This window comes from Manis javanica, chromosome 11 (genome assembly GCF_040802235.1).
Source record: "Manis javanica isolate MJ-LG chromosome 11, MJ_LKY, whole genome shotgun sequence".
NCBI lineage: Eukaryota > Metazoa > Chordata > Mammalia > Pholidota > Manidae > Manis > Manis javanica.
In genome coordinates, this window is record NC_133166.1 from 37,205,896 (window position 1) to 37,226,873 (window position 20,978).

Sequence of the window (20,978 nt, forward strand, 5' to 3'; positions counted from 1 at the left end):
TTTTATCACCTTAAAAAGAAACCCCATATCCTTTAGCCATCATCTACCCTCCAGCCCTAGACAACCACTAATTTGCTATTTCTATAGATTTCCCTATTCTAGACATCTCATATAAATGGAATCATATACTGTGTCATCTTTTGTGACTGGCTTCTTTCATTTAGCATAATTTTTTCAAGGTTCATCCTTGCAGCATGTATCAGTACTTCACTCTTTTTTATTGCCAAATAATATTCCATTGTACAGATATACATTTCATTTATTCATCCATCAGTGGACATTTGGATTGTTTCTATTTTTTGACTAATATGAATAACATCAAACAAACATGTACATATTTTTGTGTGGACATGTTTTCATTTCTCTTGTATATATATATATATATATATATGATATATATATACCCCTAGGAGTGGAATTCACGGGTCATATGGTAACTCCATCTTTAACCTTCTGATGATGCACAACTGGGATTCCAAAGTGGCTGCACATTCTCACCACCAGTGTATTAGTGTTCCAATCTCTCCACATCCTTACCAGCACTTTTTAATTATCTGTCTTTCTGAATACACACATCCTAGTATGTGTAAAGAGATATCTCATTATGGTTTTGATTTGCATTTCCCTGATGGCTAATAATATTGAACATCTTGTTATGTGCTTTTTGGCATGAAAAAAAGCATCTTTTTTGTGCATCTTTTTTGGCCCAGTTTATCTTTTAACCTGCAAGTGCCTCTAGATAGGGATATTGCCTAAATTCAAATGTAACTTATTAGCTGAATTATCTTGGGTAAGTCACTTGTACTAGCTTCAGTTCCTTATCTGTAATGCAGACATACTACTACTAACTCCCTAATAGAGGATGTGAGAGTTGAGATAAGGCATTGTAAAGGACTTAGCACACAGCTGAGCACTCAGTATGGGGTCAGCAAGTGACAGCTATTATCATTAACACTTTACAATCCTAATTATTTGAAACGGGGACAGTCTAAGATCTGGAAGAGAGAAGCTGGGTGCCTCTAAGATCTGGAAGAGAGAAGCTGGGTGCAGGAGGCAACGGGAGTTCAAAAGAGGGAGGAAAGAGGAAAAAGAAAGTTACTAGTGGACCACTGTCAGAGTCTTATTTTAGGAGTCACTACCAGAAACTAGCTTAAATCCTGTTCCCCCACCTTTCCAATAATGATGTAAGCACCTAATTCACTATATGAAATCCATTTCTGTTTAGAATAGCTAGTTTCTCATTACTGCCATTGAATCCTGGCTGAAACAGAAGGTAACACAGCTGCATACTGAATGATAGAACACCAGGTGACCAGTAACTGGGTGAACCAACTAGAATGAATGAGTGAATGAAGGAATGGAAGGAGTAAACAGACAAACAGAATGTGTTTGGGACAAATGAGGACCCCTTTCCTCAGAGGGTCCTAAAAAAGGCTGAGAAACAGCATCTAGACAGCAACCAAGCTTCTTGCTGCTTATCACCATTGAATAGACATCTACATGAGAATATTTTTCATTTCTTTGTTGCTGATGCCGGGGATTTACAGATTCTACACAATGCTGCTTTATTTCCTGAAGTCGTGAGTGAGAAGGTGAAAAGGCCTCCACTTATGCTTTTTGGCATATAAATAGCTCACAGTGTAAAGAAAAGGGGAGTCAATGATTCCTAATTCAAAATAAAGACAGGCTGTTCTGACAAGGTCCAATTACAGAGCATGCCAGGCACAAACAACGAGAGTCCCTTTCTGGAGAAATTCTATTTTCCTATTCAATTCCAAAAGACAGTCAAGCCAAGAAAACCACCACAGCCTTCCACAAACTGATCTGGCTTCAGCAGCCAGCCACTTGGGGCACCATGCTGTTAGACAACAAACTGTCCTTATTTAGGCTTTTGTCCTTCTTGCCACCCTCCCTCCCTTCAGAGACTGGAAAGTATCACTCCCACTTGATTCCTCAACATGGCACAAAAACAGAGCGAGCGCTACATTCCTACTGTACAGTTTTTGCAATCAATATCTTTCCCCAATAGCTTTCATGGCCAAAATTGCAGACACCTCTCAAAAACCTGGGGTTATCAGAGTTGGATGGGCTTGGATTTTGCAGTCCATTCTGGGGCCCCTCTTGACAGGCCTTCAATGCTGTAAAACATTCTCTGTTCATGTTCTCATTTAGTGAAATCATTTACAGAACACTGTCACTCATGTCCCCTTATTCACTAAGCAGAAGGAGCAGCTGCCTGCGGGCTGTGTACCCATCCATCAGGAATACGATTCCTCTAAGCTCCAGACCAATTTTTTCAGTATCTACACTTTTAAATGCTGTGTTTCCTAAGTTGTTCATTGCAGCATTATTTTAACAGTGAAAACCTGGACCTCACCTAATTGCCAGCTATAAGGGAATGGCTAAGCAAAATACGGTGTTTCTACTTGATGGAGTATTGCACAGCCATTAAAAACAAAGTTTATAAAGAATCTAAGCTTAATAAATGCTTATGTTAAATGAAACCCAAGCAGGATCCACAATGATAATAAAGTATAATCTCAACTATGCTTATAAAATGCAAAGAATAAATAGAGGATGAAAACAGACCAAAATGTTAATTCTAACACTATGGAAAATATCTCCTCTGCATACTTAACAGTCCTGCTCACTGTAGAAAATTCAGAAAATAAATAAAAGCATAAAAATAAACTGCTACCTATAACATGTCACCATTGCTACCAATGTGGTATTTTGCTGTCTTTTTATGTAAGAATAAAAATTCATAAGTATACTTGGCATATATTGCTTGCAACATTTTTTAAGTCTTTAAAATGAGGAAAAATAAGAAATGTTGATAGACATATGAAGATAATGTAACGTTAACTGAGTCAAAATCCTATTTTAAAATGACTTAAAGCATGTTCTGTAAAAGACTTTTTCACTGGTTTGCCCCCTGTCAAATTTGTGCCATGTTATATATATGGATTTAAAATAAATAAACTACTATTCTCCCACCTCCCCGCCCCAAAATTCAGAAGAACTACATTAAGGTGATATGCATAGAGGCATTTTTTTGCCCTTGTCTCTTTTATCCAATTTTTGATGCAATGTCATGATGAAAATACGTTCATGATGAAAAATATTTTAATTCTATGCTTTCCTCAAGGTCACCATAATCCAAAGTACCTATTAGCAATTTCCCTTTAAACAACCCAAGTCCCACAAGCAGCCTTCTTTACTGCAGAGCCCCAGGGAAAAGCAGAACAGGCCCTTCTGGTGAACATCTGCAGGGGGCACCCACAGGAACCCCTCTCCCCCAGGGGTGCTGGTGATCACTTCCCCCCAGGAGGCAGGGAAGCAGACACAGGCCTGTCCTACAAGGTGTCATGGTCCTGTGCGAAGGTGAAAGGCTGGGTGAGAAGGCCTTTGACACACCTGGCAAGAGAGATTAAGTTCATTTCTTTTCCCCCAACTGTCCCTGCATTTCATTCCCTTCATTCCCTTGAACATTCTCCCCCAGGCCCCTATTCCACCCTTCTCTGAAATCATTGATGGTGATAGATTAGGCACTAAGTCATCATTAGACTCACAATCCCATCAAACCCACTTTATAAACACTCTCATAGGAAGTATTTCAATTAACTCTCTCTCAAAAAAAAGTATGAAACCATTATCATCAGCTTTGCTGACAGGAAGGTGAGGGAGGCTCCAGGAGGTTAAGGGATCCATACAACCAAAACCCAGCCCTTAGTCTCAAAAAGTTGTGCCTCCCTGACAGCAGGACTCTAGATGCCTGAGTCAGGGACAGCTCTTCTCATTCAGTCTGAGAGGAAATGCCTGTGAGGCAGGTAGTGGCCCAGTGAGCTGAGTGCCACCCAGTCTGGACCACCCGAGAGGTTCAAACTGGCCAGCTGACAGATGGCAGGTCCTTGAAGGTATCGCCTTCGGCTGGAGAGGAGGAGCGGACTGGTGGGATTTACAGCAACAGCCGCCATGGGAGTCAGGAGCTAGACCAGGAACAAGCCTACTCACACTTCATAAACCAGAGGGGTGTGCATCTCAGCTTCCCCTCCTACTCAGTGACCTTGAGTAAGTTACCTCACCTGTTCCCTCATTTACAAAACAGGGACAGTTACAGCAGCCTTTACAGAGTGTTGGGTGGGTCAACGGAGATGCGCATTGTGGTAAACGCTTCCCATTCATTGGCAGACAGTAAGCACTCAAACAGCAACAAGAATTAATGTTAACAATAATTAGCAGTGATGATGATATAGGAGCGCATCATAGTGGAGAAAATGTGTAACCAAGGGACAGTGTTCAAGGTCACTGAAGAAACAGAAGGATCTTCACTTTCTCATTTTTTTTCCTCCTCAGTATCTTCACATGAAGCTGGAGGCCCTTTACATTCAGTGCCTTTTCCCCTCAAGATGTCCTGTTATAAGAATCCGTGAAAATCATGCCACATACTGTGTGAATTCTAGTTCTTTGAATTTCCATCCATAAATTACTGAGCAGAAAGAGACGATTTCACAAGACCTCCATGGCAATATCTGAAGTTAAAACAGAAGGCATCCAGAGGACATGGAGTGGGCCCGGGGGCACCCACCCCCATCCGAGGCAGCAGATCCGCACCAGGAGCCTAGGCACCTGGAAAGCCTGAGCTGTAATCTCACTGCCACTGCGATACCTTGGATATGTTCCTTTTTGGGGCTCAGTTTCCTTGTCTGCAAAAAAAAAAAAAAAAAAGAAAAAATGCTGGACTAGCTGAGCTTTGCTGTGCCAAAGAGCTCAGAGATCTTTAATCTCCAAGTTCACCTGCATGCATCACTTTGCAGCCAGATGGTGGCCTCAGCACCCATATTCAGACTTCACACACCAATCTTCATGCATGTCTCTGGATGCGAGCTATAAGGGAAAGGGAAGTGGCACTGGTTTTGACTTTCATAGAATACACAACAGCCCTTTGGAAACTGCACCACAAAAAGAAACTGGCTCTTGCCAGAGATAATAAACGAACAATCTTGCAGAAACAATGACCCAAAAGAGGCATCACAATGACCCCCAAGGAGATGATGAAATTTAAAGTGAGAGAGGGGAAGATTAATTTTATGGGCAGAAGGATGACATGGGTAATGTACTTAGCCAAATACAAGTCTACGATTGCTGGGCTGAGTTCTGCACTTTTGAATTTGAGAAAACCTCAAGTGCTGGTAATTAGACCTGAATCTTACCATCACCAGTTAATATATGACTAAAGTTTTATAAACACATCCACATCAAGGTGTCACTTAATTCTCACTCACAACAAACAAGCCACCATAATCAGATGAAGCAAGGGGCTCAAGATTAAGAGACTTGCCCAAGATCCCACTTCTAGGAAGTGCAGAGCTGGCAGGCAAACTGCAGAATGGAGTCCAAACTCTGTCTTTCTAAGTTTATTTATGCCTGCCTTATGCAGGCCTAAACAGAGGAGAGAGCTTATATTCGGCAAGACTCCATTTATGTGAGTAACCCAGCACAGTAGCCAAGTTGGGAATTTGCCAGTTAATTTTAAAAGTGAAGGCCCCAGACATAAAAACAAGTGTCGTAGGATGTCATCGGGGAATATCTGACACACAGCTTCCACCACTGAAGTGCAGTTCTCAACTGGAGTGATTTTTGCCCCCTCTCCAGCCTGTCCCTCTCCAGGGACATTTGGCATTGCCTGAGGACACTTTTGACTGCCACACCTGGGGGATGCTACTAGCCTCCAGCAAGCAGAAGCACAAAATCCTGCTGAACACTCTACAATGTATAGAGCAGCCCCACACAAACAAGATGACAGCCGCAACTCTCCATCTCAGCAAACTAGATGAGCAGGAAGATGCGCTATGCTGGACTTGGCTTACGGCTCTTCCAGGCTTGGCTCTAGACCTACTTCCCAATGTGGTCCTGGGCAAGTCACTTAACCAATCTGTATAGTATCTCCCCTGTAAAATGGGTGTGTGTGTGTGTGACATTTTTAAACAACATGATTCTCAAACATTCCTCTACCCTGTAAAATTGGTGTGTGTGTGTGTGTGTGTGTGTGTGACATTTTTAAACAACATGATTCTCAAACATTCCTCTACCCTGTAAAATGGGTGTGTGTGTGTGTGTGTGTGTGTGTGTGTGACATTTTTAAACAACATGATTCTCAAACATTCCTCTACCTGATAATGTCCTGGGATTCTGGCTACAATGCAGATCCCCAGGCTCCATTCCCAGCGAGTCTGCATTTCTAACAAGCACACCCAAGGGAATTCTGGTATAGATGGTTAGGAAATTATAATTCAAATGACATGGGAAAACTAAATAATAAAATTGTGTGTAGCTTTTTCTAAGAAGGATTTGTGAGTTTAAGGAATGTGCCATCAGCACTCCGGGGATTAACTGAGAGCCAACCCCCTTCTCAACCTGTGGGAAAACTGCAGGGGCTCCCTCAAGGGAGCTCCTACCTCTCCACACTTCGCTCCAGCCAGGAGACAGAAACTGAGGAGCAACTGGAACCGCAAAAGCAGGCCCTCAACCTGCGAAGCTGCTCATGGAACTCAGCCCAACCACAAACACTCCAGAGAGGGTGGGAAGAGGGGGCCGACTTAGGACACCAGGTCAAATGCATCAGCCATCAAGGAGCCAGTCTAAAACCCTGTAAAGGAATCCACAGGCAAGGCCAAACACACTTAGTCAAGGGGCTCATTAACTCGGCAATAATTCCGTCCCTTATTAACTCCTCTGGGGAGAGGTATCTACAACATTCAAGGGGAAACTGGCCTGGCGGAAGTGAGGCATCAGGGAGCCCCACCTGCAAGGGTAACAAGAGCCAGGAAGGGATAAATGGGAGCTACAACTGCTCGAACACTCACTGTGAGCCCCTGCTGCTCTGACTGTCCATCCTCTAGAGCCCGACTGAAAGCCCGCCTGTCACTCACTCACAGCCGTGTTCCCCATCCCTCCCTCCTGTGCCCTGCGGCTCCACAGGTTTGAGGGAATAAACAAGTCCAGGCATCAGGTCCTGAAGCGTCAGGTCCCCCTGCTCAGGTCCCCCACTTTGCTTACCAGGCAGAGTGACACAGCCAGGGCACACCAAGGGAACAGAAAGGGGGGGCCATGTATACCCTCAGGGGCTTCCCATCAGCCAGTACCACACACAAAAGGTCCAACACAATCTCTCATTTGTCATTTACCCCTTCTGCTGCCCTAAAGGATGTGGAGCAACCTCCTGCTGCAGATATCAAAGGCCTCTAACCCGTATCTTCTCATAAAGGGAAACTGCTGATAGGACAGGGCAGGCTCAACCTACTCCTTCTAGGAAAATCACTGAACATTATAATCACCTGTGGAATGTTTTAGGCATGATGAAGCCAGAGTCTCAATCCTGACCAAATAAATCAGAATCTCTGGTGTTGGGACCCAGGCATAAAGTTTTTCAAATTCCCCAGTAAATTCTAACGTATAACCAAGTATAGCATTCACTGGGCTACAGCCTCACAGCAGGGACGCTGGGCTCCAACTTGCCAAGTGAAAAGTACCAGTGGCCTTCAGCCCCAAAGTGAATGTGGGGTAACAATAAAAGGAGGTAGAAGAAAAAGCATCCCCTCTTCAAAAGGCAGAGAAACGATCTGATGCAGATTTTAAAGGGGGGCTGAAGAGCACAGAACTAGCTTCTTGACTGTGCACAAACCACTGGGTTATGCCTCCTAAATGTTTGTTTCATTTCAGTCAAACACTGAACAAGGCACCTTGTCTAAAGAGTGTAGACCTTGTGTGGAGGCAGAACTGGAAGCATGGAGCAGTTCACAGGAAGGCACAATCTCCAGGGCTGACACGAGAGGAGGGCAAGGAGCTGGAGGAGTCAGCCAGCCTGGGCCCGGCCCCAGGGACACTCTGAGCTCCAGCCTCCTCTGGGCTTCCAGCCCCACTCAGATACTCCCACAGGTGCAGCAGGACTCAATTCCCAGTCTGTTTCCTCTAGGACTTGGTCCACCCTGATGGCCTATTGCCAGTCAGCACTAAAAGGCCTAAGGGGGAGACACAAGGGGCCTTCTACTGCCCCTGAACTTGCAGCTATATTCATTTCCCTCCCAAATTAACATTCTACTGCCCCTTAATAAAGTCATCAGCTCCCAACAAAGGACACTGCCTAAGAAAGGTGGCCAAGGCTGTTTGGGCAGAGGGCACACCAGCTACTTGATGCCAAGGGTGGGAGGCCCAGATTTGGGCCCCTACCTCCCACACTGACAGCAGCATTCCCATCACCAGAATGCTCTCAAATGCTCCTCCCTGCCTGGCCATCCTTCTTTACTGCATGTTTACCACGTAACCAATGCACTTGGGACAGAAACATAATTAATCCCCACTCTAGCCACATTTCTTTTTTCCCAGAGAATGAATCTGATAGACCCGCAGTGTCAATAGGAGAGCACCACTCGGAATGCTAATTGGCCCCCAGAGTTCCGCAGGGGGCAAGGAGAGGCCTCCTTTGGAAACCCTACCTGGTGTTATTGGCAGCAACCCGATGCAGGAACTGCCCCCCTAGTCGTGACAGCAGTAGCCAGAGACCCTCAAGTTTCCTCCAGGGTAACATGAGGCTGGTGGCCAGAGCACTGGTGGTCAGGCAGCGAGCTGAGAGGCAAGTGGGCTGCGACGCTATACAGCTCCTCCCTGCTCTGCTCCCCGCACTCCACTGCGGGGAGCCGGCAGGGGCTGAGGATTTAAAATGCAGCAGATGAGATTTAGGTTAGATTCACAGACAAACTTCCTGACAGAGAGGGAAGCACTGGAAAGGCTGACCCATTACTTAAATTTCACTGGGGAGCTACAAGAGGCCGATTGTACTGTCTGCCAGGGAACAGGTGAGTGATGAGGATACAGCCTTTGGTGCACAATGATCAGAAGCAGGGACCTCACCCAGGTGCCATGTCCTAAATTTGCTTTTTAATGTAAGGTAAATAGAACAGTCTGAAAATTGTCACCAATATGCACTTTTAAATGTACTTTTTCTTTGATCTAGGAATTCCAGTTCTAGGAATCTAAGAGAACAGTAAAAACATAGTCAAGTATTTTTATGTATTTTAGGGAAAAATATGTATTTTAGTGGGTGCAATCGAAATGCCCAACTATTGAATGAGGAATGAGTAAGAAGTTCATAGCACATGTACCCCACAAACTTATGTACCAAGTAAAAATGTTTTCAAGGAATATGTAAGAATCTAGAAAATGCACGATATAACATTAAGTGAATAAAGCAAATTAAACTTTTTTACCAAAAAAAACCCAAAAAAACAATGCATGTACATTTCAAAAAAAATACACCAAAATGTTAGCAGAAATCATCTCTGATTTGTAGGCAATGTGTGTTTAACAGTAAGAAAACAGTGCATATACACTGATTGGCACCCTCCTAGAGGATTTACATGCCCTGCCAGCTTAATTCTTTCAAGGGCAGGAAAAAGGGGGCCAGCCCCTAGTGGAAACAGACTACTTGCTAGGTATTATACCTGTGGGTCAGCATTAGTGGGCTCATTGTGTATATATCGAGAACACTCCAGAGGTTGATTAACAAGCCCGTGGTCAGCCAGGATAAATTGGAGAGTGCTTTTATTTCCCTCTTTTTTGGTATTTTCCAGTATTCTAAAATAAGCATATTACTTAAAAAGCAGAAAGTGTAGATATTAAAAACAAGAAAAGAGCAGTCTGTTCTCTGACATATCTCAGCACCATAAATCTATGTCATCTGCACAGACATTATTCCCAGAAAGCAAAACAGTGGCACTCAATCTTGTACTTGGCAAGACAACCATATTTTCGCTTCCAAAAAAAAGCTTGGTGTACCCACTGCAGCCACCTGAGAACAACTGGTCACCATTCCCCACTGGGAAGCACAGGGTCTTCCCTCTCAAAGATTTGTGGGGATCCCGTTTGGTGGCCAGACCCTCCTTCACTTGTGCCTGAGTTGAAAGGCAAGGGATAAAGGTGCAATCCCACAAAGAACTGGAATTTATTGGATAACCCTGAAAAGACTCAAACTGCCAGATTTAAAGAGGGTCACTATTTACTCAATGTCCACTATATGCCAGTAACTGGGCAGGGTGCTCTCACATACTTTACAAAGTAGGAAACATGAGCCCTGTTTTGCACATGAAGAGACAGGCTTCAAACTCACGTCAACTTTCCTCAAATTACCGACTGTAGGTGGCTGGGCTGGGACTAAAAGCTACTCACCCAACTCCAAGTCAGGGAAGCTTTCCTCCTCAGTCACCTCTAGCTTAGCATCTTTGCAGGGAGCACAATGCAGACCACACTTCTTTCCAGACTACACCCCCACTCTTGGTACCCTGAGACAGGCCACTTTGTATCTCCACCACTACATATGGTGCTCACACACTAGCCCCATGTGGCCACTTCAATGATCTACTATGGCCGAATTCCCCAACCTGCCTCCTGATCCTTATCGGTGACCTAGCACTGCAGGAGACTCACTAACAAGGGCCTCTCTGGAGGTGCCTCAAACTGGTGAGAGGAGGCAGTCATGCAGTCCACACAAACACTCATTCCTTCAAGATCTCCTGTGTACTCACAACATCTCTAAAGTAAGCAGGTTCATCCCCTTTTACAGACAGCCAAACAGGGGTTGGAAAGTAGATTGACCTGTTTGAAGTCTCGTAAGTAATAGACCCAGCACTGGAACTCAAGGCCTCTAATTTCTGGCTGAGTGATCTTCCAACCACAGGGGAGATACCAAGAACTTGAGCTCTGAAGCCTGAAGGCCTTGGATTCATATCTCGACCCCACTACTTACAAGCTGTGTGGCCTTGAGCCCATTACTTAACCTAAGTCTTATTTTCCTCAATAGCAACATGAAGAAAATAGCGGTCCCTACCTCATATCATTTTTGTGAAGATTAAATGGGGTAATATACGTAAAAGAGCTAGCAGTTGCCTGGGGTGCTGTTAAATTATCACACAACCCTGACGGTGTACCAGCAAGGCTTTTCCAGCTTACCTACCCACTATGCAAGTCCAGGAAGGCTCTGTCTGAGAGCAGGGCCATGAGGATCTGCACCAACTTCTGTGCAACCATCTCCTGCCTTTTCCAAGCCTGGCCAGTAGCCTCCCTCTAGTTTTCAGATCTTACTGAATATGCTCGTCTCTCTGCCACGAAGGCCCTTCCCTGCCCACTTCATACCCTAACTCCAATTCTCCTTCAGTTGCATCTTTGGTCAGCTAATTCAGAAAGTCTTCCCTTATCTCCCCAGGCAGGCTTGTATCCCCCAGATTCCCCCATCATAGCCCCTAGTACAGAGCAGATGGGCAGCAACTGCCTCGTGCAAGAGGCCACACTCTGTGTGGTCCTAAACCACGGAGACGTAGAATCTTCTTGGCTGGCCTTAGGAGAGTCCCAAAGACTAGACCCCCATTCTAGTCAAACTCTCTCAAAGGAGGACCTCTCTCCACAGCCTGCGACTCCAGGTTTCTTCAGCTAACTTGGAAATAGCTCATACTTACACCTCCATACCTCCACTCTACATAAAAACCTACTAGTTGACTCTCTGAATTCTGAAAGTATGGATAGATGAATCAACCCAAAAAATCATCTAGTAAATGCCCTTTAGACAGACTGACAGGCATAGTCTACATCTCTGCAGAGCTCACAATTCGCACAGCAGCATCACAATATGAATAGAAGCCAAAGGCAGCAGGGTAAGCGTTCCAGCACCAGGCATGCATCAGATTTGACAAATACCACATATTATAAATACAGTACATTATTTGAAATTCTATCAAAATCAAGCTTTAAATGAGCAGGCTACAGAGGCAGCCTAGCAACCCAACTGCACTTGTGTCCATGGGAGCCTGGTGCTTGAACAAGATGTTGGAACCCTGAAGCAGAAGCTCAGATTGGGTCCAGGGCTCACCTTGTGGAATGAGGCTGTGGTAAGGAGGAGCAATAAGGAGCCCAAGCTGGCTTCTGAACCCTGACTCTCCAATTTATCCTGGCTGACCACGGGCTTGTTAATCAACCTCTTGAGTGTTCTCGATATATACACAATGAGCCCACTAATGTTGACCCACAGGTATAATACCTAGCAAGTAGTCTGTTTCCACTAGGGGCTGGCCCCCTTTTTCCTGCCCTTGAAAGAATTAAGCTGGCAGGGCATATAAATCCTCTAGGAGGGTGCCAATCGGTGTACGTGCACTGTTCCCTACTGTTAAACACACGTTGCCTGCACACCACCTCCATGATTTCTGCCACATCCCTCGTCCAACCTGTACTTCCACTTTTTTCTTTAAATAGACCACACAGACTTAAGCCATATCCTAAGCTATAACAGCTGCCAAATGAGGGGTTTGAAGTTCTAGCTATGTTCTTCTTCAAGCACCCATGAAAAAAACCATATTGTCATGTGCAAAATTATTAAAATAAAAAATACTCACCCCTTTATTATCCCATATCCTTTCAAACTCTTAGAAACTCAGATGAAAAAACCTGAGTTCAGGTCCTGGCTCAGCTAAGAACTATTAAGTATACCCAGGTCATTTCCATTCCCTGAGACTCATTTTACCCCAAGTAAGAAAATAAAGAGGATGGTCCAGACAACTTTTCTGTTTCCTTCTGGTTCCAAGATCCTGAGATTTATTATCAAGTGGTTCAAATGAGCAAAAGAATCTGAGCAGGGAACTTTGAAAAATGATAATGAGTATCATTCAATATTATTAGAATCATTCATCTTAAAGTAAGAAAGGACAAGAGAGATGACAAAGAGGGATATGCCCTTACCTTCCCTCATCTGGAGGACTGACATTGTGCTTCCCCTTTATGGGACTTACTTTATCAGTTTTTCATGATCAGCCACTTGGTTTTATCATGGGACAACGTGGATTTGAAGCTCAGCCTGAGTGGCTATTAGTTTTATCACCTTAGGCAAGCCATTTAACCTTGTAATTTCTACAACTGTAAAATGGGTAATACCTCCTTCACAAGGTTGTTTGGGGATTAAGTGTGAGTAACGTGTCTAAGCACCTGGAACCCACTAGATACAACTGCTGTTTGCTGTTGCTATTACACCTGGACTAATTGGTTGATTATACTCTCCTATGTCTTTATAAATTCTCTGAAAGCAGGAATGTCTGGCTCTCCTTTCTCTCCCCCACGTTGCCTCATGCAGTGTTTCATACAAAATAGCAAACTTGCCCTGAATTTGTAGTGCATCAAATTTTACAGAGAGTGCCTGATCCAAGACAGGACACTGGATATACCCAGAGACGTATAAATAACAAGCAAATTTGCCTTGACAAAAACAAATGTTCCCTCTTCCCTCCCAAAAGAAGTCTTTCGAGAAATCCACCAACACATCAGCAGTGGCATATCTGCTGCCTGGGCCATGATCCCCCACTTTAGCCTTCCTTTGTAATATTCTAAATAATCTTCAGTGTGTACATAATAGGAAAAATGATTTAAATTATTACAAGGATGAGACTGCTTGTCTCTGAGTCAGAAAGTCAGAGATTTGGGGTCCAGTCTCCACCATTACACATCTGGCTACAAGTCACTCCACTTTCCAGTAAAATGGCAGGAACAGTATACCCACTCTGACGGCACCACCAGGCCGCCGTGCGGTTCAGGGCACTCGGCTCCGTGCCATGAAGCCCTGTCTGTCTCCACTAACGAGAGCTCTCCAGTCTGCTGAGCATGCCCGGAGCCCCACCAGTTGCTTTTCACTTTTTATTCCTAACCAGAATTTACTCCTTTATTTGCGGCATACCCTCACAAACGTTATTCTTGTCATAAAAAGAAAGAATAAACCACAAAGCTGCAGCCTTTTTCTTACCCTGTAAACACGCTACACAAGCAATGAGAATGAGTGTGAGGCTGTGATCACAACTCTGTTAAGGAGCACCACCCACATTTGAAACACCACCAGCAGTGAGTCCTTATTTGCACAGGGTGTTTTTTAGGTTTTTTTCCCCTCTACCACATTTAAGACTTCAGATTTGAGTGCTCACTGGCAGATCGTTTGGAGCAGAGGGAAGAAGGTAAAATAGCCAGCCAGAATCATCAAAAAGATGGGACCCTAAACACTCAGAGCCAAATGGCCAGTTCTAGTCCAAATGCCCACATGACTGAAGTGTTGCCCAGCACTGAGGCAAGCCGATTCACAATCCCTGTGTTACGCCTTGCATCACCTCCTAGTATCAACTATCTTTGATCCAGCAGCAACCCCATTCTTTAAAGGCAACATTAGGCAAGTGCACATAAAACAGTTGTTAAGTCCCACATGAATGACACTTAAAAATCATAGCCAAGGAGGTGCTAGTCTATAAGCCCCACAGAGTCTACAGATAAGTGGCACAATAAGGACCTCTTTTATTCATTTTACAAACATACCCAGAATTAGCTTGCGATGTTAGAATAGCTCAATGAAAGAAAGGCAGTGTGCAGACATATTTGCATAAATTTGGGTTTATTCCTACTCTGGAAAACAGGTCTTCAGATGCATGATTTCCATTGGGGATCCATTACACAACAGCTGACAACAATAACAATTACAATTCCTAAGAGCTCAACTTTGTCATCAATAAAATATGGGCAATAAGGAACTGTATCATACCCTGCTGTAAGAATTAAATGAGGTAATATAGGAAAGCACTTAGAACAGCATCTGGGACATAATAAGCTATCAGTTATTTGCCCACCGCATTACAGTTTTGCACACATTATCCCATTTGATCATAAGAACTATATGAGGCAGGTTTATTATTCTCATAGGACTTGGGCCCCATAATCATGGCTGGACCAGAGATGGCTGCTCTGCAAGAGGCTGAGCACACTACTTTTCCTGCTCCACTGTGTGCCCACACTCAGGAACTCAAGGGTCCCCAAGCCTCTTTGAATAATGAGACTGGGAAGCAGGATTGATGTGAAAGTCAAAAGAAAAACCCTCCCAGGACAGTTCTCACATCTGACCCTAGAAGCCTGGGCATGGCCTCTGGGGTCAGCACAAAATGGCATTTCTGACATTCTCATTTTCTACATAATAAAACAACTCTCTCAGTCACTTCTCCAAGGATCCTCTAGTTACATTCAATAAAAAATAATAGCTACCAATTAACAAGCACTGTGTTAAACCCTTTACAAACATCTCATATATTCCTCACAGTTATCCTTGTGCGGGGGAGTTGAAGAGAGGCATCCTTATCCCTCATTACCACGCAAGAAAACCGAGACTCAGGTCCTGCGACACAGAGCTAGTTAACAGCAGAGACTGAGTTTGAATCCAGTCTGAACAGAAAGTGTCAAGCACCATCTGGCTCAATGAACCCCTCGTTCTCTCTCCCCTGGATACCCCTAGAGCAAAGGCCTGCAATACTAGCCTCTCTTCTCTTCAGAGAGAATTTAAAGCCAAAGGAGGAATTTTGGGGTTTTGCAAACCAAGACTGCAACACGGCTAGGGTCTTTATTCTGTTTCTCCTCTTGATTTTGTCTGATTCAAAACAAACCTTCAAAGCACCTCTCCTGTAGCCTGGGGCCGAGGAATGGCAGTAACAGCTGCCCCCCACCCCAGTGCGGCTTTTAAGGGGAAAGGAAGAAGACAAGTCCAGACTGCCGTTTTCCCAAGTTGCAGGGACAGTCAGCCTCAGGACAGAGGCCTCAGCTGATGCTGGACTCTCCCCAGCTGCTGTGCCAGCGTGCACATTAGGAAAAGGACACATGGGAGAGTCTCCAATCCAGCCCTGCTCAGTCCTCTGACCCTATAACCCACAGTGACCCCTCCTGTCACAGTGACGATTCCACAGGCTTTCTGATAACTGCCCCACTTTCCCAACAACCCCTGAAGACCTTCTGCTCACCTCATGGCAATCAGGACCCTACGACCTACCCAACTCGCTACAGAATCACCTTGAGCAGCCTCCCTAGGCAGTGGCCAGGCCATTATCAATAAATACTCAGCCATGACCAGCAGGTGGCAAGGTGAGCTGACATCAGATGGCAGACTTGGACAGACTTCCCATAACAGAAAAAATTTGTTTCTAATCAGGCCCATCTCCAAACCCTTAACTCCAGAGTGCCAGCACATCACCAGCAGAACGGGACACTGCTAGAGAAGATGGCACTCTAAAAGCATGTGTGTTGGGGGAAGGGTGCCACTAAGTGTACATACCACCAACCCAGGTGAGAGGACATAAGGCACAGACTCCCCAGTAACCTAGGGCATCAGGATTAGCAGCCTATCTGAAGCCAAGCCCTCTTCCACTCTTTTCCTCCCTGGAAGGCTGAGACAAGATGGGGGGCTATGCGTTGCTGGGCTGTCATCAGACCAGTTCAACCCTAGAGACCAGACCAGGAAGAAGCCAAGTCACTGAGGTAGGGGACAGAAAACTGGAGGGAGGCACCCGAGGTACTACAGCAGCCTGTCTCAAGAGAACCTCTGTGATACAATCACAGCCTGCACTAAAATCTCCCTCCCAGCACTCCATAAGCCTATCCCCTCTCCCCATTCGCCTCAGCTCCCCACACCCAGCCCCTTCCGGACCCCCAAGAATGTCAGCTTCCAGAGAGCTGCTCATCCTCTCATCAAACTTATTCTACAGATCCATCAACCCTTCAGTTTACAAGGCTGAGTAATCTATTCTAAACTGACAAAGGAAAAAGAGGTTCCCAGGCCTCTAAAGGCACAATGCTGCCAGGAGGGCTGAGTTTGGCAACTCACCTCAGGTCCCACCTGGAGAAAAACCTCCGCAGGCCTGCCCTCCAACCCCCCTATCCAACTCACCTCCACAAAGCCAAGCCCCATCCACAGCCCTCCATTTAGGGCTGGGCCTCTCCATTCCCATTCGGAGCAGTGCAAACAGGCCAGCACACACAGCACACGCCTTGTCAGACAACCAGCGATAGAATCGACCTTCTCCCGGCCAGGAAGGGAAACTGAAACCGGCTGAGGGAGGAGCTCCTCCCCACCCTCAGCTCTCCCGCACCTAGCCCTCCTCCTTCCTCCAGGCGTGGAGGGTACTGGAAGAGACAGGTCAGGTGGCCACCGGACAGGCACTTCTGCCTCGCCCACAGCCTTACAGAGCACGGGCCTGAAAACACACCCCCAGGCACCTGTGGAGCAGGTGCAGCGGTTTTCAGGCACCCGCTGGGAAAGGGCAGCGCTTTTCGTAACACTCCTGACTGCCAGCTGAGGGCTCAGGTCTCACACACCTGGCCTGGAAGTTTCTTCATGAAGCTGTCCTGAGGCAGCGGGTGGGAGTAAGGTTTATTTAAGAAGGCAAAGGAGGAAAAGTACAGCTGGTTCAATAGTAGATAACCCAGAGAGGCGTCCTTCCTGTCCTCCCTGGGGGAGATGGGGCTGCCCACAGATGGGGAAGAGGGATCCTTCTGGCGGAGTGCCAGTCACTGGGGGAATGCCAGCATCCTCCTCGGGAAATAAGCTGCAATACCTTGGACGTAAACCTTGATTGCCAACACACACACACACACACACACACACACACACACACACACACACACACGGGGCACACACACACACACACACACACACACACACACACACACACACACACACACACACACACACACACACACACACACACACACACGGGGGCTTTGGCGGGGAGAAAAACCTGCAACCTACCTATCTCATTTCCAGATTCCCCCTAGACACATTAATAATTAACTTGCCTACCCGGGAGCTCGCCGGCGTTGCCATAAAAGATGAGTAATGGCACTGGAGCCCCGGCCCCTTGCCTGCAGGCTTTTGGGCTCGGGGCTGGGACGGGCACCTGGAACAAAGCCTCCGCATTCCTCCGGGAAGGTGTGTCTGAAACCAGACCGTCAATGAGAAGCTGACCCTTTACCTACCGCTTAGCCGGCTCCCGGCAAGAAGGGGGGCGGGGGGAGTAGAAAGGGAGAGGAGGGGCGGGCGCCCCAGTGCGCGGTGGAACGGGTGCTGAGGTAGCCTCGGCCCCTGCCCCCTCCCCCCCTCCCAGACCAACCAGAGCCCCCCCAGCCACAGCCGATTTCGGGAAGCTGAGCTGTCTGCAGCAAGATAATCTCGTTACCATGAACGCGGGCTGTACTTAGAGACCCAATTCTCAGAACAACAAGGCAGCTCCCTCGGCGCCCTTCCCGATGAGTAACCCAAAGCTGGGTTACTCTCTCTCTCGCTGAAACAAATTCTCTCGCTGAAACTCCAGCGGCGAGCGGCTGCTCCCAACCTGATGGCCAGCCGGGGACGACCGGCTCCCGTCATGTCAGCACCCGGGTGCAAAAGCTCCCCCACACGCAGCCCGTGCACCATGCGTCCTGCCGGCTCAACAGCCAGCAGCCTCCCGAAAGTTACGGCACGCAGACACACCTGCAAGTCCCCCGCGGTGGCCCCCGCCGGCCCCCCAAGGCGGCGGGGCACGCGTCCCCGGGTGGGCAGCGCCACGGCTCCATGCGCTCCCTGCGAGAGCCGGGGCCCGCCACCGGTCAACGGCGCAGGGCGGCGGAGTGCGCCGGGGCCTCAGCGCGCCGGCAGCGCATCGCGCGCCCTCCTCGTCCTCGCCTGGGCCTTTCTAAGGAGCCCACACCCACTTGACATCAGCGCGGATCAAAGCACGTGGCGCAGCGCCAGACGGCGGACCCCCGGCGATCCAGAGCGCACCATGCGTGCCCCCGCTCGGCCAAGACCGCACGTCCCAGCGCAGCACATTCCTCTCCTTGCAGAGGATGCCGCAAGCCGGCGTGGGTACGGAGACGGAGGAGGCGCGGGGGGCGGGGGGCAGTAACCGGCGGAGGTGGCAGGAACTGCCGCCTAACAGGCGCTGCACTGGCGCCCAGCCAGCCATAAGTAGACCTTACAGCCATTGCCGCAAGTGTCCATCGACTGTGAAGACGAGGCTGCAGTGACCTGGGTAGCTGTTCCCTCCTCACCAAGGAGATCCCTGACCTTGAATTGACTCAAAGAGGCTCCTCTCTAACCACCCCTACTAAACTGCCGGGACCGATTCTGCCAAGCCAGGAATGAATACTTGGTTGCATATGTTTACTGACCCCATCACCTAGGAGGCTGCCATGGGGCACCCAGAGGAACAGACCATACCCTCTAACTTGTGTTTATACCAGCCGCCTCTACAGGGTCTTCTTTATCTCTTCTCTCAATGCCCTTGACAATAAGGAACAGCTCTTCCTGATTCTGCAGACAATCAGAAACAGCACCACCCAGCAGCCCACACACACTTCTAATTCACTCATTAGCACACATCCAAATAGTCAAACATTCAAGCATTTATTAAGACTTAGTATATGCCAGGAGCAACAGAAGATAAACAACATTCCTACACCCAGAGAGTAGGCTATTCAGGGAGAGAAATTAAATACAAAGCAAGGTGATTATCATTGTAACAAGGGTATCAAAGGTACTGTAACAATGTACACAGGGACCCTAAACTATGTTGGCAATCAGGAAAGCCTTCCAAGAAAGTGACATTTGAGTTGCTAAGGCATGAAGAGAAGTCATCCAGTGTGGGAGGAAAAGTTCAGGCAAAGAACCTGCTTAGTAAAGTGTAAACTCAATCCCATTCACAGGTGGAGATGATCAAGCAACAGTGACCTGCCAGGCGGGAGGAAACACCTGGGCCTCTGCCCAGGAGGGGTGTGGAGCAGCTCACAGACCCTGTAAAGGAGCCTGGTAGTCCTGTACAGAGGCCCTTATCTCTGCTTCTCAACTCCCCTTGAACCATGTTGTCCCACCTCAATGAAAGGGCTCTGAACAGGAAGTCGGGCGCCTTCCCCTCTGGCTCCAGCTCCATCATCAATTTGCTGTGTGGCTCTACAGAAATCCCTTCCACTCTCTGGTTTCAGTTTCTCTATCTAAAATGAGGGGTTGGATTAGGACAACGTTTCTCCGTTTACTGTTTTAAAACTCATACTCCCTTTTGGATAAACTGTACTCTAGTGTCTATGATAAGACATCAAATCATTTTCCAAATCCAAAATTATAATATGGAATATGTTTTTAAAGTTACATATGCCCTTTAAGTATTAAGTGATATTCTGTCTATTGATGTCTGCTCAAGGCAGGAACAAAGAAACAGTCTCCAAGCTTACCCAATTCCTATTACTGTACCTGTCCCTCCCACATGAACTTGGCCACCAGCACTTATCATCATTTCTAGCCTCATTCCTTTTATTCTTTCCAGGATAAATGGACAGCAATAAACAGAAGTCTGGGTCATCCAAAAAATGAAAAAGCCAAAAAAAAAGGCATGTTGTGGAAGACTCTTGAATAATTTCCAGTGATGCTGGGAAATACATACTTTGAAGGAAACATACAATGGTCCTGGAGTCAATTTAACAACATTAATTAAAAGCCTTAAACATGTTCCTATCTTTTGAACCATCAAATCCATAACTAAGAATTTATACCCAAGACATAATTATAGATGAACACAAAGCTTTATCCACAGGATGTTCATTTCACCATTTTTGTAACAGGAAATAAGTGGAAATAACCTAAGTGAACAGCAGGAGATTGGTTAATAAACTGCTGCACATCTTTATAATTGAATATTTGCAACTTTATAAATGATACATAGAATATTTAGTGTTCAATAAAACAAAAGAAATGCTACAAATGATCCCAACTGTGTGAGCATGTGTGCTTCAGGGCAGTGGTAAGCATGTATGGTGAAGTTGCACTGTGTTCATTTTTCTTACTGGCTGACTCAAAACCTACCCCCTGGAGCAAAACTTGAAGCCCCTATAGCATTTCATCCCCACAAGTACATCTGTTAACCTGTATTAAAGTTATAGTAGCTTAATATTAAACAGAATGAAATACAACTCGTAGGCTGACAGGAACACAGTTAATTCTCTACCACTATCCACTTGTAATTAGGGATTTGACAGTATCTTAAAGGGAGAATGGCTTTCCCTCCAGACTTTTCATTTCATATTGATTTTTCAGTTGTTCTTTCCTTGAGTCTAGTTCA

The 20,978-nt window shown here is 46.3% G+C and overlaps 1 protein-coding gene across 14 annotated transcripts in view; it reads right to left on the reverse strand.

Annotated features, from left to right (window-relative positions):
- Positions 1–20,978, reverse strand: part of PLEKHA7 (pleckstrin homology domain containing A7) — a 199,901-nt gene that overhangs the window by 108,031 nt on the left and 70,892 nt on the right. The window contains exon 1 of one of the 14 annotated variants that reach the window (XM_073216267.1): positions 18,359–18,675. The exons of 11 other annotated variants lie outside the window; for them this stretch is intronic. In XM_073216267.1, coding sequence (XP_073072368.1) covers positions 18,359–18,441 — 83 coding nt within the window. In that variant the 5' untranslated portion in view covers positions 18,442–18,675. Of the gene's footprint in view, positions 1–16,774; positions 16,934–18,358; positions 18,676–20,978 lie in introns of those variants that run through there. 2 more of the 14 variants (XM_073216269.1, XM_073216272.1) reach the window with 2 other exon arrangements.